The sequence below is a fragment of the Pseudophryne corroboree genome, chromosome 3 (genome assembly GCF_028390025.1).
Source record: "Pseudophryne corroboree isolate aPseCor3 chromosome 3, aPseCor3.hap2, whole genome shotgun sequence".
In the NCBI taxonomy this organism is placed as follows: domain Eukaryota; kingdom Metazoa; phylum Chordata; class Amphibia; order Anura; family Myobatrachidae; genus Pseudophryne; species Pseudophryne corroboree.
Window position 1 is genome coordinate 216825061 of NC_086446.1, and position 26159 is coordinate 216851219.

Here is a 26159-nt window from a genome sequence, read left to right on the forward strand (position 1 = left end):
CAGTGGGTATGAGTTTTTAATCGTGATACGGTTCAATTCCCTGAAGTCGATGCAGGGTCGCAACGAACCGTCCTTTTTACCCACGAAGAAGAACCCCGACCCAACTGGAGACTGTGAAGGTCTGATAAATCCCTTAGCCAAGTTCTCCTGAATGTACTCTGCCATAGCCTGAGTCTCAGGACGTGACAGGGAGTACAACCTGCTCTTGGGAAGCTTAGCATTTGGCAACAAATCAATGGCACAGTCATAGGGGCGATGGGGAGGTAGTACCTCTGCAACTTTTTTGGAGAACACGTCCGCAAAATCTGCATAACACCCTGGCAATCCTGGCAAACTTAGCTGCGAGAGCCTGACTGGAAGGCTCAAGCAACTCCTGAAACAATCAGTACCCCAACTAAGAATCTCCCCAGAGACCCAGTCAAATTGAGGATTGTGGGCCCTTAACCAGGGTAACCCCAACACCAATGGGGCAAAAGTACAGACAGTCACATAAAAGGACAATTTTTCAGAGTGTGTGGCTCCAATAAACAAAGAAATCTGGCTAGTGCAAGAGGTAATTTTACCTTGGGATAATGGTTCCCCGTTTAACCCACAAATCTCAATTTCCGATGCCAAGGGTACTAAGGGAACAGAGTGTTTCAGGGCGAATTGGCGGTCCATAAAAACCCCGTCGGCCCCACTGTCCACAAAGGCCTCAGTCTTGACAGTTTGACCGAGGATCTTCAAGGTCACCGGAATGATAAAAGTCTTCTTGGGAAATTCTGACTTCTGGCCTGACAGGATATTTCCCATCACCCTCAGGCCCTGAAGTTTTCCGGCTTTTCTGGGCATGATACTACCACATGACCTTTATTCCCACAGTACAAACACAACCCCTGCTGTCTCCTCCGCGTCTTCTCACGCGAGGAGAGGCGGGTAGCCCCAATCTGCATAGGCTCCTCAGAAAATTCCTCAGAGTCTGAGGTTCCCTTGGGAAGGAAGGAAATCTCAGTCTCCCTTTCAAGCCTACGCTCTCTCAGCCATCTATCCACCCGGATGGATAACTGCATGAGCTGATCCAAGCTATCAGGCAAGGGATATTGCACCAGTTGGTCCTTTATCTGGTTAGAAAGACCTCTTCGGTACTGGTGTCTCAGGGCTGGGTCATTCCACTGGGTATCATGGGCCAACCTCCGAAACTCTGTACAGTAAACCTCAACTGGCCTTCGCCCTTGCTTAAGGATCGAAATCTGAGCCTCGGCTGAGGCCGTCTTGTCAGGGTCATCATACAACATGCCCAGTGCCGTAAAAAAAGCATCAACACTTTTAAGCGACGGACAGTCAGGCTGCAACCCATATGCCCAGACCTGTGGGTCTCCTTGTAGCAAGGAAATCACTATGCCCACCCGCTGAATCTCCGACCCAGAAGACTGAGGCCTAAGCCGGAAGTATAGCTTGCAGCTCTCCTTGAAACAAAAGAACTGCGAGCGATCTCCAGAAAAACGATCCGGGAGATTTACTTTCGGCTCCTTAACCCCTGCAGGTGCTGCTGCTGCGGGAGCTCCGCCAGCAGCCTGGGAGGTGTGCATTTTAATGGACAAATCATTAAATTGTCGAGTCAGGACCTGCACCTGATCGACCACCTGTTGCAACGTATTTTGAGGGGTATGCTCCATATTCCCACAAAATTTCAACAGGAGTATTAGGCTGCTGAATATGTTATGCACACCAGTGCCAGCAGGAAAGTACTGGTGTCAGAACTGTTATGCACTCCAGTGTCTGCAGGAATGTACTGGTGTTTGAACTGTTATGCAAAACAGATGGACTCACAGACAAACTGGGGAATATGACATAACGTACACAGAAGGTGATAGGGTAACAAAATACACACAAAGTGAACAGAGAAGCCCAGAGGCTAAGGAACTGGGTATCTCCCTTGTATTAGAACTGCTAAGATGGAAAAAGCAAGATGTTGTGTTTTAATACGTAGAGTACCCGAAATGCTGTTGCTAAGGGCAACAGCAAAACCCTAAAGGGTTACCAACGGGTGTGGCAGTAAACTCCTTGGTCAGAGATGGAATGATAGACACAAGGAGAATCTCCACAATCCTAATTCTCACTTGCAATGCACAGGTTTTAGCTTACTGCCACTAAACTGACCCCTGACACCTAGCACAGTGAGACAGGATTAGACAGGCAAGTCTTAGAATACAGCCGCAAACTTGCTAAGTTCACAGAGTAGTAACAGAACCCCAGCAAGCTAAACGACTGACTCCAGTCTTACTGCTAGGTCTGGATTGGCAGAGTGTAATACCAAATTCCAAGGCCTATTTGCAGTAAGCAACAAACAAATACAAAGCTACACAGTACTGGCTAACGTTCATGAACTGACTAACCAACAAAGATTCAGCAGCATCTGCTTACCCTGAAAAGAGGCCTTATAAAGCAGGTGCTGTCCACGCCCCACTCAGACCTCACAGACTGTGAGCACAAAAACCAGCACCGGATCCCCTGCCGTGCACAGAGCCTATAACCACTGCACAGCAAAAGACCCGAACCGGAGTATCAGCTGCGCTCAGGTTACTCCACTAGCACTTGTCTCCCGGTTGCCATGACGACGTGGCAGCACAGGGCAGGAGACCCTAACATTATGTTTATTTTTCACAGATCAACACTGTTTATATATACCGTGGTAATAGAAATACACATAAAATCATAATAAAACAGCTGCCATGATATTACAGCTCTATGGTACTATATTTGACACATTGTAACAAAATTAACAAATACAATTTTATACTGCTGTATCAAGAGTGGCTTTTAAAAGATACAAGTGATGTTTTATTAGCTTTCAGTAATCTGTATTTCACATCTTAGCAGCTGGTTAAACCACACATCTGACCACAGCTTAATAGCTGAATAGACCATATTAAAAAGTCTAATTAGTCCACGGTTTTTCATGAGTCCAGCATAATATTTAATAATCACAGCCGAATTATGTCCATCAGTCTATTACAAATTATGTGTTGAGAAAGCTCCTTGTTTAGTGAAGTAGCAAAAATGATTAAAGTTGTGAGTGTATATTTCTCAGCCGCTTATTGCTGTTGTAATGCAAAAAGTCACTTTTCCACGACTGGCCAGACCATGATTAAAAATTAGTATAAGCGCTGTTCTCAACACTAAGCTGCATATGATGAGCCTCGGATGGGGAAGCCGCTGATATTTACAAAAGGTGGGGAAATGCATCAATATGTATAAACTATACGGATCAACGCTGCATCTAATTTCCGGATCACTTGCATGGCACAGATCACCTACAGAGATGACTGCTAAAATGGATTAAGCATCTGCAGTCAGGAGGACCATCCGAGGCTCGTTATATGCAGTTTAGTGATGAGAACATTGCTTGTACTAATTTGTACTCTGGCCAGATGTGGAAAAGTGACTTTTTGCATTACAACAGCAATAAGTGGCTGAGAAGTATGCACTCAAAACTTCAATGATTTATGCTGCTTCACTAAACAAGGTGCCGTTGTAATTATTAAATATTATGCTGGACTCATGGAAAACCATGGACTAGTTAGTCTCTTTAATATGGTCTAATCAGCTATTAAGCTGTGGTCAAATGTGTGGTTTAACCAGCTGTTAAACTGTGAAATACAGATTACTGAAAGCTAGTGAAATATTACTTGTATCTTTTAAAAGCCACTCTTGATACAGCAGTATAAAATTGTATTTGTTCATTTTATTACAATGTGTCAAATATAGTACCATAGAGCTGGAATATCATGTCAGCTGTTTTATTATGATTTAATGCGTATTTCTACTACCATAGTATATAAAATCAGTGTTGATCTGTGAAAAATAAACATAATTGGGTTTTTAATTTTATTTCTTGTGTACTGTGACAGTTGTTTTTTAATCTTTTATAAAGAAAGTGGCTTTGGTACACAATATTGTTCAAAAGTAAAGCTGGATAGAAATGGTCTTGCTGCAGTTTTGTCCTATAAATGATACTTTCATAATAGTTTTCCATGAAAACCATTTCCACTCCCACAAGTGGCAGTTAATTGTGAGTGCAGATTAGACTAAAGGTACCTTGGGAGCAGGGAAAGTGCACAGTTTCTAATTTACAAGACTGATATATGACATAAATGAAGAGACAGAAAGTAATGTTATTTCACTGATAAAAAGAAACAGTCTTGAACTTGTACTGTAGGGTCAGTTTTGTGGCATTGTAAAAGCCATCTATTTTAATCTATGGTGGCTGTGACACTGTTTGTGTTTGGACTACAATATGAAAAATATTCATACTTGACCTTTGTTTGAGCTTCAGCAATTTCTTCACTTTTTTCACTCAACACTACAGCAGATGTGTATTTGACATTTCAATACATTTTTTAATAAGCCCGTTGTGTCAGCTGGTTCACTTTCAAAACAAGAGCAGGTAACATATTTACAAGGAAAAGGTGACCACAACATGACAAATAAAGCAGCAATTGTAACAAATGGAGAGTTGAGGGGACAAACTGTAATTGCCAAATTGTTTCTTAAGTGGACCATGAAATTGCCTGTGCTTCAGAAATGGACCATGACTAATTTGCAAGATTTCTCTACCAGTAGAAAAGATCATAGCAGTAGTAATATATATATATATATATATATATATATTTATATATATATATCTATACAGTGTATGTATGTATATACAGTATATAATACATCTCTATGTCTGTCTAACTATATATAAAGAGACAGAAAAACATGAATTTCTAGATGTTTGGCTGTCTGTTGCTGTATTGCCATCCTGACCTAGAAGCAGAACTCGGCTTAGCGTATCTGTGTGAGGTGTCCTTTATTACTACATACATATATATATATATATATATATATATATATGTGTGTGTTTGTGTGTGTGTGTGTGTGTGTGTGTGTGTATGTATATATATATATATATATATATATATATATATAAAAGTGTAATATATAAATTAAACTTGTAAATGATCAGTGTATGCTTAGTATACAGTAATCTAGGTTTAGTATTATTTAATATAATTTACATGTCAGGGAGGCAGCAGAGAAGACAATGTGATGTTTCTGAGAAAATAGTCACATAGTACTGTACCTAAAACAGTAGCAGTGATGTGTCAGCACCTTGTTTATATCTAATATAGGAAACAAATTATAATTAACACAGGGATAGGAGTAAGTTGCATGCAGCAAGAGGGGTTGGTGGAGGCTTGAATTAGCTACTGACCAATCTAAAACTAGACTGTTATATTAAACCAAGTTAAATGCAAGGACTGTGTTATTGCATCCATTTATTTAGGTCTCAATGGAACAGGCTGATGAGATGCAATCAGTTTGATGCAGCATCTTATTCTCTCAGCACAATCATGGTATTAGAATGAAGTCATGGGTATCAAGGTGTACAAGACACAAACAGGATGAAGTAAAGTGTCGCTCTGGCATGTGTCTATGTAGCCTTTTCATTATTATTATTTATTTATAAACAGTTTCTTATATAGCGCAGCAAATTCCATTACGCTTTACAACTGGACACAATTAGAAGATAAAACTAGGTAAAAACAAACAATTGTAGAGGTAGAAGGGCTCTACTCACAAGCGTACAATCTATGGGGAAATAGGCATTGATACACAAGGATAGATGCTATCTATTGCATAGTTTTCCACCAGATTGCAAAGGTTCTTGGTGGGCTGCATGATGTCACATCACAGCAGTGATGAACCAGGGTCACGAGGAAGAGAGAGTGAATAATTAAATATGTGGGGGATTTGTGTGGACTGTAATGTGGGGATATAATTGGATAGGAAAGCTATGAAGGTAATGTGAACAGTTCTGGAATTTGATACGCTTGTCTGAATAGGTGAGTTTTCAGGGAATGCTTGAAGGTTTGAAGACTAGAGGAGAGCCTTAATGTAAGTGGCAGGGCATTCCACAGACTGGGTGCAGCCCAAAGAAAGTCCTGAATTTGTGCATGGGAGCGAGTAATGAGTGTGGATGAGAGACGTAGATCTTCTGAAGAGCAAAGGGGCCTGGTTGGGAGATATTTTGAGATAAGCGAAGTGATGTATGTTGGTGTAGTATGGTTAATAGCCTTGTGTGTAAGTTACAGTATTTTATATTGAATACGGTAGAATACAGGTAGCCAATGGAGGGACTGACATAGTGGGTCTGCAGATGATGAACGTCTAGCGAGGAATATTAGCCTCGCAGCTGCATTCAGAATGGATTGTAATGGTGAGATTCTCTTCTTAGTAAGACCAGTCAGAAGACTATTGCAATAATCAATGTGGGAGATAATGAGAGCATGGAGTAGGGTTTTAGCAGTGTCTTGTGTAAGGTTTGATCATAGTTTGGATATGTTTCTTAGATGCATGTAACATGATTTTGAGACAGATTGAATGTGGGGAGCAAAAGACAGTTCTGAGTCAAGTATGACACCTAGGCAGCGAGCTTGTGGTGTAGGGTTGATTGTAGAGTTCTCAACAGTGAGAGAAATATCAGGTTGGTAACTGCTATTGGCCGGTGGAAATATAATTAACTCTGTTTTACAAATATTAAGTTTGAGGTGGCAAGATGTAATCCAATATGAAAAGCAGAAAGGCATTCAGTGACCCAGCCCAATACAGATAGAGATAAATCAAGGGTGGATAGGTAGATTTGAGTATCATCTGCATACAAATGATACTGAAATCCAAAAGAGCTGATTAGTTTCCCAAGAGATTAGGTATAGATTGAGAAAAGCAGAGGACCTAGGACTGAGCCTTGCGGTACTACTATTATGACACTTTATATACAATTATATAACAATGCTGTATTAATTATGTTTCTATAGCATTAACTGAAAATACCACATACCTTCACGCAATGCATAAAATAATCATCTAAATTACCCTGTCTGAATGCAAGCTTAAACTCTGTGTTCCAAGGCAATAAAGGCTATTTGCATTTGGAAGGATCTGAGTGATGCTGCAGACAACACTGTCATGTTGCAGCACTTATAGTGCTTTGCTTTTGACCAGGATAAGATCAACACAGAGAATCCATGATATTTTAACAAAAAATAAATACATGCATATTTTTTTTGTAACTGCTCAGTCTAGTTGTGTACATCAGCCTTATATTTCTATCAAGGTTTAGCAGGGCAAAACCTGCAGCAAGTGGGTATCAGACATAAGATTAGCAAGAGCTAGTTCTTCATGGTGTTAATATTTACCTTATTCACATATTTCTCTATGATACATGGACCCTGGACGTGCTATTACTTTTTGTAGCCATGGTATTTACAGCATTGCTACCCTAACTCCTTCCAAAGTGCAGCAAATGGACTAGTGAAGGGCTTCAAAAGCCGGTCAGCGTTGCTGCTTAGTAACAGGCACTGTGAGCTTTTATTACTGTCAGTAAGAGGACAATTGAAATTAACTCCCATTTTGCAAATATATGCCTACTGTGGCATGGCAGTAAACATTTCATGTATAGCTTTTCTTTTTGCCCTAATGAGTGGCCAATAATACTACCAAGTGTTATGATACTTAAGCTACAAAGTTTTATTACCACTTGCTTTCTAAGTCATATTTTTTCAAAGAGGGTTTATATTGGGTTATTTGGCCAGGGAGTACATGATATACACTAACAGTAAATTAGACTGAAGTGTCGAGCATTAAGTGAATTGCAAGTTTGCAGAAACAGCACTGAACTGAATTGACCTATCATTGAGAAACTGTAGCTTGAAAACTTGCACTATTTATAGAATATAAGTGCCAGCTATTAGTGCTCATAGTATTGTTTAAGTGCTAGCTATTTATTTGACAGTAATGTAGGATTTTGAACTATTTCTAAATGTGAAATTTCAATCACTCTGCTTCAGTAAAATGACAAGAACAAATTTGAAATTTCTATGCTTAAAATGAACTAAAGTTTGCATTGGACTTATATGGGGACATACTGTAATATACATATAGGGACATATTGTAATATACATTACAGCAGTTGTTGACCTATTGGCACCAAGAGCTTAAGAAGACCTGTACACAAAAATGTAAAAGTTACCATTACCATTGTATTACTTCAATTAAGAGACTATTATCCAGAAATGGGCAGGATTTAGGGTTTATAGAAAAGCAGGGTAAAAAGTATCTCCATAATAAATGGTAAGATCTTCAAGTAAGCTTAGGAAAACCTTTACAGAAACCAGGTAAAATTAAACAAGGATGTTTATTTATAAATATATCTCACTTTGACATAAGACAACTTCAAAGATAAAATCAATTAGAATGAAAGTGTATTTTATGTATTTATTATGTTACATTAATTGAATCCATGTGCTATTTGTTCACTTTCAGCTAGGTAAGCTGCCTAAAAAAAAAAAATCAGGTATATGTGAATCTTGCTTTTTAGACAATTTATTTTTCCCACAAGGCATCATTTTTGTTTACCTTTAACAAGTTTAGCATCTCTTTAACAAGCAGAAATAAAAAAAGTGAATTTATGGGCTGCCAAATACATTCTTTTTACCACAGAGGTCATTTGGCAAATGTAATGGACTCAGCAAGATTAAACTTGCTCTAGAACACTTAGCAAGCATTTCACTTAATATATTTATGGATCATGGCAATACTTTAGTAAGTTTTTCTCTCACTTAAAAGGGTTATTGTTTGCCAATTTAACTTTTTAATTTATTTTAATTAATCTAGGATATAAAATTCAGTTTCACAATGCATTAAAGACAAGTAAACATGGTATACTTAATTGTATTACCAACCCAATTTGGGAAGTCAAGGTCCTTATAAGAATTTAATTCTAAAACCATCTTACATTTTAAGTGATCAACATTTTCAAAGTTTATGCTGCCAAGTAACAGTGTTTTCCAAGGTAATAAACATCTCAACATTCAAGGTTAAACTTTTGTGCATGTGTGTGTGTGTGTGTGTGTGTGTGTGTGTGTGTGTGTTTTATGTAAGTTACAGCACATTGCAAGCTTTCTATAACATTTGAACAGCCTGTTTAATATCTTATAAAACACATTTACATGGGCTAGGTAGCAAAATCTTTAAAGCGCCCCCCCATTGGCACTAAAGGATTTAAAAAACGCACACACATTGGCCCCCATATGAAAAAAAAACACACGTAGAGCACTGTAGGTTTAGTTGCTCAGCACCCCATTTATTAATGAGTTTTAGCTATTTAAAACTCATTGCATATGATATATGGTGCTTCAGGCAATCAGCTACTAACTGCCAAGTATGGACTGTACTAATCAACAATAAGGGGTTAAATACTGTTGGTGGGTCACTGCTGAGAGGGTGGATATACTAGATGCTCCACAGCAGATTAGGGGCCTAATTCAGTAAGGATTGCAGATTCTGCTTTTAGGAGAACCTGCAATTCTTGCAATCACATGCTGGGGACGCTCATCACAGGGCAAGGCTGCCCAGAATGCTACCCACTGGGATTACGCTGTAATTGCAATTGAGCCACAATTACAATGTGGTCATAGAAACTGTGGTTGACTCCTGCCGCCGCTTACATTTTTAAAACTGGAGCGGCTGCATGTGACGACATGCTGCCACCCCTAAGACACCGCCGACATGCCCCCATTTCCACAGCGCCACTCCAAAAATGTTCAGTAGCCACCCCACAAATACCTCTGCCTGAGAATCAGGCAGAGGCATTCGCAGTTAATGCGGGTTGACCGGGTCCTTTCGCTTAAATTGCAGTCGCATTGCATTTTCATTGTGACCTGGATAAGGCCCTAGATACTCAAAAATACCAACATCTCCACGCTTACCATTAATCTTTCAAGTTGAAAATTAAATACTTAAACAGTGTGTCATGTAAAATATATACTAAACCTATATACTAAAACAGATTTCTATATAGAGATTTTTTAGTTTTAGTTGATCAGCATAATACATGTCACAGAAAAACACAATAAGAATTTACAATAACAACAAACAAAACACTTAGGCAAAATATAGACCTCAATGTCTGTCCCGAGGAGTATACAGAGTCTTTATTATGATGGCCAATTAAGGGAAAATACACAGTATACCGTTTATGCCTAAAGCTGGGTACACATTTGACGATATAACTCACGATTTCCCTTGAGCTCGATTGCCCATACACACTGGAAAGATTTAATGAAGGCTGAAACAATCGTGTTTCATCCTTCATTTGCATAACACGGGTCATTAACGACAGGCGTACGGTTGGCCGTATATCAGAACCAACGAACGTTCTTGACTTATTATCATGGGATCATGCAAATCACCCATACACACTGAGCAATGTAACCAATTTGTTATTATGAAATGCCAAATTGGTCTGACATTGCTCTAGTGTATACCCAGCATTAGCATTTTACTCTCCCTCTGTGCACTAAAACACCATATATATCAATGGTCAGGTAAGTATCCTGATGTCCAAAATTCCTGTTACATCTTGAGTCAGGAGATGGCTTATAGTGCTGCTTATAGGTGCAGAAACTGTACTTACTGGTGGTGATGATCCCATGTGCACTAAGCAATTATACACTGTGATGTGCTCCTGCCAATATAGACATAATGGAGAGCAGAGTACCTCTCTGTGGTGTTAACTATACTGTGTAGTATCCAGGAGGCTCTGCATAGTTCCAAACTGGTGGTTAGAAACAAGGTGAGGTCTACATGGAAATGTGAACTGCTCTGTGGCATCCACTGCACTGGATGAGGTCCAGGCGGCTCATCCAGTCCCAGTTGAGATCAGACCATCAGCCGAAATTGAGAGAGCAAGAAAGGGGAACAAGCGGGGGATATGTAGGGGGTGGGGTGCCATGAATGGGGGGAATTGGGGCTGAGAGGGGAGAGAGCTGTAAAGGGAAATTGTACACAGGATTGGAGCAGTCTGCTGTGCCGAACATCTGAGTTTGTCATGCATGTTGGCCTACCCCAGCACCCATAGCAGCTGAAGCCCATGCACCCACGATAGATATGTTACTGGCTACACTGTTTACAATCTAATCTGTAGCCAAGCTATACATGTCTAATGTAGTTTCTCTACTGCATTAATGTAGCACCTGCTGCATATTATACAGAAGAGCAATCCTCTATGCAGCGTGCTGTGCTGGGGATGCGCTGTGTAGCTATGACTCAGGGATGGGGGGTCACTGGGACATCTGCCCATCATTGCAGATCCCAATAGGAGGAGAGATCACTGTCACCGGGACTGCTGTGTGGCACTGCTCACTCATAGTGAACACAAACTGTTTGTCATCCGTGCTTGCTGCATATCGAATTCCGGACTTACGAGACGATGACATCATTATCTTGTAAGTCTTTTTCTACAATAGGTGTCTCTGGGAACATATTAATGCTCTGTACAGTCACAGTGACATCCACCTCCTCCTCCTACCAGGTGGTAAACTGCTGGGTATGGAACCCACATGTGGTGCACTACTAGTAAAATAAAAATTAAATAAAAACACAATGCAGTGTGAATACTTGCTGGCCCGACAGGCCCCCCAAGCAACCAGGCCCTATAGCAGCTGCATCCCCTGCACCCTCTATGGTTACACCACTGCACATTTAAACACTACCTATGTTTCTCCCATGCTATAACCTGCATTTTCTTCCTCCAAACATTACAGTACCAGATATGGGTCATTTGATCAACAAAACTTAGGTCGACATGCATTAGGTCAACAGGGTCACTAGGTCAACAGGGTCACTAGGTTGACATGAACAAGGTCGACATGGAAAAAGGTTGACATGAGTTTTTTTTACTTTTTTGGTGTCATTTTCTTTGTAAAGTGACGGGGAACCCCAATTAGTGCAACGTGTCCCCTCGCATGGTTCGCGCTTCAGGCAAGGTGCCTCGCTGAACTACCACTGCGCTCGGCACAGGTTACCATTTCCAATTGTAGTCCACTTGGATCGTAAAGTAAGAAAAAGGTCAAAAAATTGAACAAAATGTGAAAAACTCATGTTGACCTTTTTCCATGTTGACCTAGTGACCATGTTGACCTAATGCATGTTGACCAATAGTGGTCGACCTAATGACTGTCAACTGAAGTCTTGTTGACCAAATGACCATAAGCCATAGTACCAGCACTCCTCACAGTGACTGTGGTAAGAAAAGCTCCAAGATTTTACTGTATTTGACTGTAGATTTTTACTGTAGCACAAAAGCAATTATTATCATGCACATAAAATAGTTATCTGTTTTTAAAAAAATAAGTAATTTTAATTGTGATCAACTGTAAATAACTGAGTAATACTATATTTAAATTTCTTGAATAATATCAAGTTCAAAGTTGGATGATTCAATTAAATTATTATAATGATATATGTTATATACAAGTTATTTTGGGCAGATTTTATTTACTCAAGCTGTATATACAAACTTTGTTTCTTTCCCTACACTGGGCTCTTTTGAGATGATTTTCAATTGAGACTATTGAAAAGCCAACACAAAAGAATCAATGTGTGTTTCTACAGATGTTTACAAATAAACAAGGAGCTAAAAGTATATATCTCAATTAAGAATGTAGCAAATCACATATTTATTTAAAACACATTCACTGTAATACACAATTGAAAACACATATGCAGTAAAAATGTATAAAAATATATCATACAGTAAATATATCTATATGGAATGCAGAGATTCTGATAATACTAAGTTTAATTTCTTCCACTACTGAATATGGTGGGATGATTACAAAATTAATATAACACAGATAATAAAATTAAAACTCCTTCCAATCACCATGTAAGAATATTAAATATTAATCTAATCTGCACTGATCTCATTCAAGGCTCAAAGATGTGCACTTACAGGATATTAATCCTGGAGGAACCCAGGTTTTATTAAAGGGTAGCTTTGGTACATGTAGCAGTCATGAGGTAGATAATTGGTTTAATATCAATTATTCAGATGGAAAAGACACTTGCTCACTCCGAAGAAACAGCTATACTAAATGGTGGCAAAACGCATCTATCCATTGCAGGTCCCAACTCATATTCTTTGACGTAAGTGATGGGTTTTCTCCAGGGTAAGCTGCTCTCCCTTCTAGCCACTGTTGTCCTGGCTATCAGATAGAGCTTAATCTTCAGGCAGCTGGGACAGCTACAGCAGTAATTACTAACAGCATGTCTTGACTGTGTGTGAATGCTGTGCATTAGAATATTCTTAGTTTTAGCATTGTATTTTCAACAAGCTGGTTATTCAATACTAAAGCAGTGCTACTGGTCATAGATTAAACATAGAGTGGTACAGAAGAATGGCCATACAACTAAAGATTGATTGTCCAATCTGGCTGGTTGGAACGAAAATCTGGTAATGTATAGGAGCAAATGACAATTGACCATTTGCTCCCAAACACTGAAAATCAGACAAAAATGATCAATCAGACAAATTGACTTTAATTTAATTTAACCAATTTGTCTGAATGACCATGTTTGTCAGTTTTCCAGGATTTTGAAGCAAATGGTCAATTGTCATTTGCTCCCATACATTACCAGATTTTCCTTCCAACCAGCCACATTGGACAATCAATCTTTAGGTGTATGGCCAACTTTACTTTGTCCTGTGTCAAATAAATACTGTGTTTTTTTATCTATATAATTGCTATTAACATATTTATGTTTTATAGATTGTTGCCTGCTGTGTGGGTAATTTTTCACTGATTACAGTCTAAAAAATAATAAAAAAACATAAAAAAAATTATATATAAACATTTTCGTATAAAGCTTGAAAAATAATATTGTACATGATCTGCCTGAAATACAATCAATAGGACCAGAGGATATCAACCCCCAGTATCAAGAGCTGCACCGAGGCCAGGTATTTTAAGCAAAATTGAATTTGATATTTGTGATGTGATTTAAATTATTTCATTTGGACCGGGGCAATCTTAACCTTTTTAACAGGCTGAGAATTATAGATGTCAATAATTTTCACTTGCAACAATAAAGGTGAGCAGACATTGGGATTCCATATTTTACCATGATTTGTACAGACAAATTTCACAACCACACATCACAGAGAATTGAATGTGGTCCTTTAAATGCTGCTATTTTTGCACTTCACAGTCTAGAATGTAACAACATACAAAAATCCTGATAAGTTATTCACAGGATAAAACAAATAGTATTGTGGTAATAATAATAATAATAATAATAATAATAATAATAAATACTATGGTAGCACAGTATTAATACATGTCAAACTAAGAAATAGATTCTCATTCAATATAAATTTACATAAGATTGTGTCTGTTTCAATGTCAATTAAATTCTCTCCTGAGCAGAGTGAGCAAGCTGTCCCATATACTCCATGCATCTTACTCATCAGTACTACCTGTTCAACTTAGGAATTCAATCTAAAATATCCTAGGTCTCTCATAATTATCCCACATGCACTTCAACTGACAGAGAGCATACAAGTTATATAAACAGCAAGCTACGAAAAAAGCACAATGAGCTGAGTCCCTGTGTCTGATAAGGATAAGTCAGAACTGACACTATATGATAGAGGACAGAACACGTAGTTAAATAATTGGGAGCTCAGTGTGTTTTATTTCAAATTCATCACAGTGGGGCTGTTTTAAACGTATAGGCCTTGAGTGAGTGAAATATAAGACATCATTATTCAAAGGTCATCATTCTGTAGTAAAACTTCATTTGTTGCTTTCATTCTTTTGTAACTTTTAGACTTTTGCACGTTACTGTAGCTGTAGGGACTATTTGAACAATGTAGCATGAACATGTAACTTACACATTTAGAGCATCACTTAGAGTTGAATGTACATCTTCCTTGTGTAAGACATGCATTTAAGTTCAATACGCATGAGTACATCCATATATATTCCTTTTAATACATCATTGTGCATCTCAAAGCCTGGAAAGAGGTCATTTGTGGGTAATGTGGGAGTCGAGGTGAGGCAAAGTAGGCTGAATACAGTAAGTGTGTGTTAACCAAACAGGGATACAATTAAATAAAGATGAATCCACAAATATGACTTTTTGGATGCATTTATATTGCAGACTTTGAAGGGCTAGGGCAATGACTCTTAATCATGAGGATGATGCCTATTGCTTATTGACCCCTCCAAGCTGAGTAATTTATTTTGAACATGTGATTTGCACATTTATTGAGCACTGTCAAGACAATGGCCCTCATTCCGAGTTGTTCGCTCGCTAGCTACTTTTAGCAGAAATGCAAACACAAAGCCGCCGCCCTCTGGGAGTGTATCTTAGCATAGCAGAATTGCTAATGAAAGATTAGCAATTGCTAACGAAAGATTAGCAATTCTACTAATATTAGCAGAATTGCTAACGAAAGCAATTTCCTTGCAGTTTCTGAGTAGCTCCAGACCTACTCCTAGATTGCGATCACCTCAGTCCGTTTAGTTCCTGGTTTGACGTCACAAACACGCCCAGCATCTGACCAGCAACTCCTCAGTTTCTCCAGCCACTCCTGCGTTTTTACCTGGCACGCCTGCGTTTTTTAGCACACTCCCTGAAAACGTCCAGTTTCCACCCAGAAACACCCACTTCCTGTCAATCAGCAGAGCGATTGAAAAGCTTTGTTCGTCTGTGAGTAAAATAGCATAGTTTTGTAAAAATTTGCTTAGGGCGTGCGCCCTGCTGTGCATACGCATGCGCAGAACTGCCGGATTTTAGCCTATTAGCAATTCTGCTAAAATTAGCAGCAAGCGAACAATTCGGAATGAGGGCCAATATTCATTCTTGTGTGTATGACATGTTATTACATTGTTATATTGGGGGGAATGTAATAGGGTGTGAGAATCAGAAATTGAGAGATTTGGGAAGATTTCTCCTGTTTTTTTAAAGTGGCAATCATTTACATGGCAAAAACAGGTTGATTTTGCCATGCAAGTTATTGGCACTAAAAAAACAAGAGAACTCTCACAAAATCTCTCACTTTCTGATTCTCACACCCTATTACATTTCCCTCCCTTATTTACAAATAGGGTAATGTTAATACAGAATGTACTACTTACACATCAAGCCAAATATGTATGCTAGTGTGGGCATGATATACACACTTGTGTGCCAGATGGTGGTCTAGAACAATTGTAAATATTATACAGCTTAATGAATGAACAAAAAAGGGTATGGCACTGCGCTAACAGAATAATATTCTTACTTTACTATAAATGCTGCTCAGGAAAGAGATGCGGAATCACTACCTAATTCCGCTGTTCAGGATTGGAGTACAAATAGGTTTTTTTCCCCAGCGCAAGATTAGTAAAGATGAGGGACACGTGGATAAAAAATAGTTCCTTTATTCTAAAACAAAATTTCATAAATATGAATGTCTTGTAATCATAAGTATAAAAATTCCTTTATGGTTGTCTATAAAGGCTGTACAATAAAAATTGCTATATAGCTGGAACTGTGTGTTCAATATGAGAATTATTTATAAATTTCATAAATATGAATATTTTATAAAGAAAATCCTCTATGGTTACCTATAGAGAATAAAAAGTGAAAAGTATCATACGGCAAGGAATTATATATGCAGTATGGAAATGGTTATTTGGACACCTATTACCGGTAAACATACAGACAAACTACATAAAACACATGAAACATAAAGTATTGCTGAATGCCCACACGTTCAACAATCTGTTCAAAAAAGGGCTGTGTATATATATTATTTATTATATCATCTGGATATAGAGAAAGTGCACTTTCTAGCGACTTAACCTCTCTAATATGCTTCAGGATCTGTCTCTGAAAAAGGGCAACTTCCGACAGGCACAAGATTAAAAGTCCTTGTATGGCTCAGTCTTATCAAGATATGCGCTGTCAGATGTCACTTTAAATTTTAACTTATACTGTTGGTCTCAAAGGTTTGGGTATACCTTGGTATTCACTGTGTTCCAAGTCCTTGGTTGCTCAGATAGGTATCCCGAATAAGTTGTCCCCCTAAGGCAGGTGATCAAATCGATCCCGCACACTGCCGCTCAGCGCTGAGGAACGGCTTTTGTAGGATCTCCGCCGGCGGACTCCAGATTCACCTGCCTTAGGGGGACAACTTATTGTTTGTCTGTATGTTTACTGGTAATAGGTGTCCAAATAACCATTTCCATACTGCATATATAATTCCTTGCCGTATGATACTTTTCACTTTTTATTCTCTATAGGTAACCATAGAGGATTTTCTTTATAAAATATTCATATTTATGAAATTTATAAATAATTCTCATATTGAACACACAGTTCCAGCTATATAGCAATTTTTATTGTACAGCCTTTATAGACAACCATAAAGGAATTTTTATACTTATGATTACAAGACATTCATATTTATGAAATTTTGTTTTAGAATAAAGGAACTATTTTTTATCCACGTGTCCCTCATCTTTACTAATCTTGCGCTGGGGAAAAAAACCTATTTGTACTCCACAGCTTAATGAATGTTTGTGGTCTATTCATAATGACACATGCTAGTTTCTGCATATTTTATGTAACAGGCACATTAATTAATTAGTGTCCAGATAGGGCTGCCTAATATTTTGGAAACTCTAAAAACTTCAAGTTTTTGGAGTTTGCCTTTGAGAACAAATACCCTCTTCAGTGCCCTGCACCTTCCCCCTGCCACCTCTCCACTACGGTTATGTTTGCCTGTGCGCATGCATGACCTCAGGTCACATATGCACAGGATGCCAGCATTAGGGTGGTAAGCAGGAAGTAGCAGCATTACTGATTGTCACCTCACCTCAGGTCACATATGCACAGGATGCCAGCATTAGGGTGGTAAGCAGGAAGTAGCAGCATTACTGATTGTCACATCACCTCAGGTCACATATGCACAGGATGCGAGCATTAGGGTGGTAAGCAGGAAGTAGCAGCATTACTGATTGTCACCTCACCTCAGGTCACATATGCACAGGATGCCAGCATAAGGGTGGTAAGCAGGAAGTAGCAGCATTACTGATTGTCACCTCACCTCAGGTCACATATGCACAGGATGCCAGCATAAGGGTGGTAAGCAGTAAGTAGCAGCATTACTGATTTTCACCTCACCTCAGGTCACATATGCACAGGATGCCAGCATTAGGATGGTAAGCAGGAAGTAGCAGCATTACTGATTGTCACCTCACCTCAGGTCACATATGCACAGGATGCCAGCATTAGGGTGGTAAGCAGGAAGTAGCAGCATTACTGAATGTCACCTCACCTCAGGTCACATATGCACAGGATGCCATCATTAGGGTGGTAAGCAGGAAGCAGCAGCATTACTGATTACAGGGACAGTTGCTTTTCAGAACAGCTGTGGCTGCACTGGAGCAATGCTGAATTGCTCCAGTAATTAAGGCTCCACCACTGCAACTCATGGCGAGCTGGATATTTTTTCATTTGAGGCCATTCAAGCCCACCCCTCCAATAATCATAATGAATAGGTCCCTTAGAAATGTAACATTATGCTACAATGTTCTGGGAAGCAAACCAAAGTATTGAAATGTGTAGTAAATACAATTGTATGTTAAATTTGAGAGTACTCAAATTAGGTATGTAATACATGCAATAGTAAATGTAAGGGATTAAACTGCACTCACTATGGAAGAACTGCCCACATGCCCCTTACCCTGTGAAGCACTATAAATACAAGCCATTTTTTATGTAGTTATTACATACTGTATAGTAAATTAGGGTTTGTTTATTTATAATGGCCTAGTCAAAGTAATCATTTAATCTTTGTATAAAGTTCTGTATTTGATCAATATATTGGCTTATTTACAGTAGATGCTGAATCAACCAACATTTCTGCAGCTTTTAGCAGTGTGATTAGGCATGAAATGTATTTGTTATTAGATGAATTAACAAAATTAATTTGACACTTGAACTTTAGTTTTTATGAATCTGTGTTACACTGATACTTAAGATCAGAAACCGTCGAACTATAGTTTCTCATCATTTTCAGTTGTATGTTTAAATCTATAATGGGAGCAGGGAGCGTGGTGCACACAAGCCAATGAGTCAAGAGGGAGGGGAAGAGCTACACCAATCAGCATGCACCCATTTACTTTACTTATCTTTCTGCTGTCCTGCAGAATTCATTGGGAAAATGGTACTAGCGTCATTTTCCCACAGAGATGCCTATTTACAGAAGACTCTGGCACAGTGCCTGAGTGTTCTCCACGCATGCACAGGCATGATGGGGGTGTGTGCATGCAAAGTGCACAGGAGCCCCTTCTCTGTTTAATATTGTGCTCAGCTAAAAACCTCAGGTACTGTAAGTCTGTACAATGCAAAGATGTGCTTTGAAGGCTGTAAATCAACAGAGAATACATACGGTACAGTTATAGCTGTATTTGTATTATTCACTGAATACTCTGCACCCATCCACGTGATCATTTACTAAACAATCGATAGCAGAAGTTGTAGACACACACTGATACTATCTCTCTTCTGTCAAAGTGGTTTCCCATTTACATTCACAGTAGACATGGTCTAGACTCCTGTCAGGAAGCAGCATCACCTCCTTTGTTACAGTACAAAAGATGTTAACCTGAGAACAAATGGAAGAAGACTTCTATTACCTCTGGGAGAAAATATCTCTATACGGACTGCCATGTTGGAGAGCTATCCCATAGCCTTTGCTACTAATGCTGTTTCCGATGACAGTCACTGAGCATTCATCATCTGTGAGGGCTGCATACTCTACTACTGTCACATCCCATAAGAATGCATAGTTTCCTTTCTTTGCCTGAAAAAAAGCAAAAAATAGACAGGGAAGGAAGACATACAATAAAGAGTTATTGTACATATGGGATTTATAACAATAAATAGATAAACATTAAACAGCAAAACGTAGAAACCGCGGGCATAATGAATGCATGTTTGGGAGGTAGTTGGGTGCCTGTTTTGACATAAAAAAACACTGGGTTAATTATTGACTGTTTCACATACATATACTCATTTAAGCCTTGATGATTGCAATAGCTAAAATTGCATGTCTTTTCTATTCCATAATACTAAACTTTATTCACATGAGTATGTTGTGTTGTGCTCACTTGTTCTGTTTATGGGAAGTAATCAGGGCTTTATTGGAGTATTATTTTTTTCATATTTATATATAAATAATAAACACAGAAGAACAGATGGCTCAAGGATTAAGCAGAAAAGAATGTGAATTTTCATGCCCTAGCTTTATTTAGTGTACATTTGCATAAGTAATGCATGAACATGAATTCATCATCAGTGGCACGAATTACTCAAATGTATAGGCTGCTTTTACAAACCAGAGAATCTGTTCCAGACAATATGAAATAAAAACACTCAATTAAACAAACCTATTCCGTTTAGCATGTATCTAATTATTTCATTAAATAAACTGAAGGGTAACAAACGGTAAACAAAACTGACAGCTAAAACTGTGCAAATATTTTCCTGTGGAAATATAATTTTATAAAAATGCCACAATCTTCCATTGCTGTGACATAATTAAAGTTCTTATTTTACAAATACTAATTCCAAACATATGATACAAAAGTGCCATTAATATATATATATATATATATATATATATATATATACCAAAATACTGGTGGCACTCGGAGACCAACAAATTTAACAAACACACACTTCAAAAGGGTTTTTCAAATTTTTTTAGTCTCCGAGTGCCACCAGTATTTTGGAGTATATATATTTGTGGGCATCTATCCTCCACGAGGGCACTGTTTATATATACAGTATAATAATAATGTATCTCTTTAAACAGCAAGTCCTAATGTCACCACCTACTGTATAATCATGAGCTCTGACATCCTCCTTCTGTGCTCATTAGTAAAATGGTTGCAATATAAGGAATAGCATTTGCTTACTGTAAATTATTGTAGATATTAGAAATCACCTCGGAGATCTAAAACCTGTAACCTTGTACAGTGTAGTACAGTAGCAATCAAATTATTACCCCATGTATAGTATAATAAGCAATGTTGAAATACATATAAACTCGTGTAAATAATATCTGTGAAGTGATTTTTTTATGTCATTGCTTAAAATTTATGAGTTTTGGTATCATCGCTTCAATGAACAAAAGAAAAATTGTGCATTGTAAAAAATAATGCGGCTCTATGCTACTATAAATGATCAAAGCTAACGTGACCTTGGATTTCTGTGACCTACATAAAAGGATTTAGAGAATAACCTTGTGCATAGAACTCCTATGTGAATTCTAATACTATAATTTACAGTATGGCGTGTATTAACTTATATATTACTCTTTCCTTAGTTAATACTCAGTCTTGTATTATTAATAGCAATATAATCTAAAAGCATAATAGCTTAATTACTTTTGATCTATTAACACTTTAGAATGTAAGCTCTCACAAGCAGGGCTCTCTTCTCTCATGTGCTTTTCCATCTCTGACTTAACCTATCTTCTTTTCAATACTCTCTCCGACGGCACCAAATCCCTTGATTTTCTGCCATCCTGATACTCATTTCGGTGCATCTACTGTATGTTTACATACCCTGTACGTAAGATATATGGTCTTGAATTGTAAGTCACTGTTTTCTTGTTTTGTTTATTTCTTTATGTATTCTGTAATTGGGTGCTGCGGATCCCATGTGGTGACATATAAATAAAGGCTAATAATAATAATAATACTAACACAAACATTAGCTTTCTATACATGTAAAGCACAGATACAATAGGTGTGATTTGTACAGTTTCACAAATCCTAAGCACTACCATATGAAAAATACCCACCTAGAGTGATTATCCAGCTTAAAATAACTAAAAGAAGTATCAGAGCCAGATCCTTTGCAAAAACATTTTTAAATGTGAAATTCCAACTAAAGTGGCACTACAAAGTTCTTTCTTGACCTATAGATGGAGTCATGCTCTGCTTTCCCACCGAATGTCTTATCCGTGGCACAGCTGGTGCAGCTAGTGTGCCATGGATATGATGCACACATGTGTTTACACAAGCACGTCCACAGGAATGAATGGGTGGTACACAAAGTCGCAGCTTGCAGTTTGGTGGTCTAAGTCACATCCGCGGCTCGGTGCAGCATGTGTGCCCATGCGCCCATGACATGAGTAAGTTGAGCATGGCTACATCTGTATCAGTTGTCTACAGTAACATTCTTAGAACAAAATCACTCTCAAGTGCTCTAGTATAGTGGGTAGACCACATTTCCATAGAAAGGTGTAAATTTCAACATATGTTCATTCCCTAATGACTCATATAGTTCTGGTGTACTTTCACTTAAAGTGGCATATTACACTGAATTGTATTTTGTCAAAAGTAGAGTATGTAACGGAGATTCCAAAACACATAAGCATAAGAGCCAGTTGCTGTGTTGCTGCAACTAAATAAGGCTTCACCTCTCTTTCTTAAAGTAAAAGGGTGTATTAGAACATAAATTTGCAGTATCCAGAGAACCTTACCCGTAATGGATGATATATATATATATATATATATATATATCAGTCACCCTGACCCACAATTTTTTCATCTTTGATGGAAAGTTCTACAGGCAGCGAATGGGGTGTGCCATGGGGTCTTCCGTGGCACCCTTGTTCACTAATGCCTTCATGTGGGAAACAGAATGGGAACTGTTTTTGTCTAATAAGGCCATTGCTGATAGACTGTTCATTTATTATCGTTACATAGACGATGTGTTGATTTTCTGGTGAGGGGAATCACAGGAGCTGGGCCAGGTGATTGAGTTACATAATCAGTCGGATAGTCCAGCTAAACTTACAATGAACAGCAGTCAAGTAGAAATCTGTTTCCTTGATATTCTTATTAAGTTGCAGGACGGTAAAATCATCACATGCCTTTACAAAAAGCCCACCGATTGCAACACGATTTTGCGATAAGACAGTTTCCACCCGATATCCACTATTAGGGGTCTCCCATACTGAATTTCTTAGAGTATGTAGGGCCAATAATAGCGATTCCACCAGAGCAATCCAGTTGGAGGAAATGGAAAATAGGTTTCTGGCAAGAGGCTACCCCCGGGCATTGGTGCAATCGGCCCGGCAAAAAGCTGAGGTTACGCAGAAGGACATCTTGGTGAAGCCAACGCACACCAAAGATATGTCCAAGATCATCCCCTGGGTGTGCGAGTACAATGTGGCGAGTAGAGAGATGCAACACCAAATAAGGCAGCTTTGGCCAATAGTGGCATCAGACCCTGATTTGAAGATGCTACAGGACAAGTGCATTATGCCGAGTTACAAAAAAAGGGGAAAAGCATTTTTTTAAAGACATTTTAGTCAAAACTAATATAGCAAAACTTAAAATAAACCCTACACACTTTTTGTCCAGGCATAATGGGTGTTTCAAATGTACTGGCTGTACAATTTGTTCCCATATGTCACCAGGGACCTCTATTTCTCACCCCTTTTCAGGGAAAAATTATAAAATTAGATGGCCACTTACATGCAGCACAAAGTTTGTCATATATGCCATTATTTGCCCATGTGGGCGGTATTACATCGGCAAGACAGAATGTCAATTCAAAATCAGAATGGCACAGCACAGGCAAGCCATCAGAAATGCTTTGGCGTTGTGCAGTGGTGATCAACCTGTAGCCAAACATTTCATGACTTTTAGACATTCCATGGCCACATTTAAACACTGCATAATCGATCATGCCCCGGATTCGATATGAGGAGATGACAGGGGCAGAAAGTTGTTGCAGCTGGAATCCATGTGGATTCACAGACTGAACACTTTGAAACCGGGGGGTCTGAATGAAAATGTGGGACTAATTAACTTTCTGTAGATGCCATTAATTTCCCACAAGCCACTGTCTATATTGTCACAAGAAATTCCCCGACTGTTAGGTGAGTGATAATATGTTAAGGCAGGGCTCATAAATTATATCTTTGTTGGGGCGACGAGGATGTGCCTGGTATTAGGAAGATTAGTTTATTAAATCTTGGTGCTATACATTTTTCTTCATTATTCTTGAATATGTCATATGTGTCTAAAGTATGCTTAAGGTATTCCATGGTAACTTTGTTTGTAGCACAGTAGTGTGCTATCACTATGATCATGACATTATGTTCATCACGATGCAGAATTTTTTTACACCCATCTGATGTTTTTAAATGAGTTTAATTTTGCACTAGCACTTTATGATAATGTTTCACTTTACTATTGACCTTTAGGTCATCTTATCATGTCACACAAATAAATGTTTGTTATTGTGTTTATCCACAGCAACAGCGCTGCCATGGTGACGCAGCTGGCCTTCGTGCCATTGCTACTGGTCTCGCGGGGACGCTGGGGGAGCCAGACAGAAGTTTGTGAGCCGCGACTATGAGGAGACACTTGGGCACACGTTTGCCCTGAGCTGTTACTATGGTGACGCGGCTCGCTCCCGCGATGTCACTTCCGGTCCCGCCGAGGCGCCCGGGGAACCGGGCGGAAGTCCAGGTCGGGTGGCCAGAGTGAGACGCTGAAGCTCGTGACTGTATGGGGTCGGGGGTAAGTGTTTCTAACCTTATTTAAACACTTTTGTTTTGCACTGTTTTTATCCTGAAGAAGGGGACTAGGTCCCCGAAACGTTGATGCCACCTTTTGCGCTATTTGCACAAATATACCTCTGAATTTAAAGTCTCTGAGTGCCGCCTTGTACTTTTTGCTGTCTATCACCAGTTCCCGGCTGGAGAGGGCACCTGTGAAGCATCAGTCCAGTTTTAGATTCCGTGGAGTGCCGGAGCAGCTGCATTTATATATATATATATATATATTTATAATGAGCCTGATCTGGATGCAAAATTGCTGTTTTTCTGGAAACCTTGGAAGTCTGAATTACTACTTTATAGTAATGCTAGATTCCATACAGCTAATGCAGGAATCAGTGCAACTAGAAGAGGAGAGTTGAGTAGCCCACTGAATGTATGCAGCAGTCATCACTAGCATTGCATCAACCCCATGCTAGATGCAAGACATACTGAAACAGGCATCCATTTTCCATATGCAAAACTGACAATCTCACAGATCTTTAGCTAGAGTACATAGCCATAACACTCCCCTGATACAGATCTCGAGTGTTTCCACCCAGTTTCAACCCATTTCACACAAAGCAAGATCCATCAGAAATCCGTCTAAATCAGAATCAATCACAAAAAAATGTGCTGTATTGCAAAAATCACTATCAGTGTCCATGAGGAGATATATGTCTAACTCAGAATCAGGCCCTTTGAGTGATGTGTTTGACTAGTTGTGTCTGTAGTTTAAAAGGAAAAGGCATTCAAGAGAGGTTATTTTTATATTTGGCAAATCAGAGAAAAGTTTTTCAGCTCCTCAGTATTACAACCAAATCATTCCTTTGACTTTTTGCATTAAGTATTTGAAAACTACATTTGAAGTATTACAATAGTTAAAGCATCACTGAAAAGATCTGTCACATCTATAAAAACAGTCTCATACAGTTATATTGTCAACTAAATCATCTGTGATTTCTAACATCTGTGTAATTTTCATTTGCATTACCACCCTTCTTGTCAGATTATATCTATCAAATGCTTAATGAAACATCATTAGTTATAAGTTATAGCTTTTTGCATTTCTTCTCTGACACATTTTCACTATAAACAGTATGCAGTTTTAAATTATAGCATAAATATTAACAGGCAAACCAAATGTATATATTATCAACCAATTTTATATTCTAAGTGTATTACAATCCAGACAAACAGTGGTAGCTGTCCTTTTCTAGCACCTAATATATAATTATCTCAAGGAATGATTGAGCAGCTACCACTGTTTGTCTGCATGTGTGAGAAGGCATTGAATGGGAGCAGCATTTGGAAGGCATGCTGTTCCTTGTAGTGCAAATGGGAGATCCTGGAGGTGGCTCACAGGTATGCTAGCCCTCTGTCTGGATGCGTTTTAGTATGAGCCTTTATCATGAGGCCTTACTGTAGACAAATCACATGGCCCTATGTGGGTACTGCCATTATTTAGTGTTAGGACTGCTGATATTGGAGAAGCTTTAAAGCGGCCAACAGCTAAACATGTCTTTGCAAATGCATGTGACCTATGTCTCTGAAATTCTATTACCAGATATGCTCACGTATGGTTACAGGTAACTTTTGGTATGCTGGGGGGATACCTGGGGGGAAAAAGAAACCCCCCTCTCTGTCTGCTGTATTACAATCCAAAAAAGAC

The 26159-nt window shown here is 38.7% G+C and overlaps 1 protein-coding gene across 2 annotated transcripts in view; it reads right to left on the reverse strand.

Moving 5' to 3' along the window:
• GRID1 (glutamate ionotropic receptor delta type subunit 1) overlaps positions 1-26159 on the reverse strand; it is a 1444362-nt gene that overhangs the window by 38537 nt on the left and 1379666 nt on the right. For both annotated transcript variants that reach the window (XM_063958815.1, XM_063958816.1), the window contains exon 14: positions 19560-19726. In XM_063958815.1, the coding sequence (XP_063814885.1) occupies positions 19560-19726 (167 nt within the window). The remainder of the gene's footprint in view (positions 1-19559; positions 19727-26159) is intronic.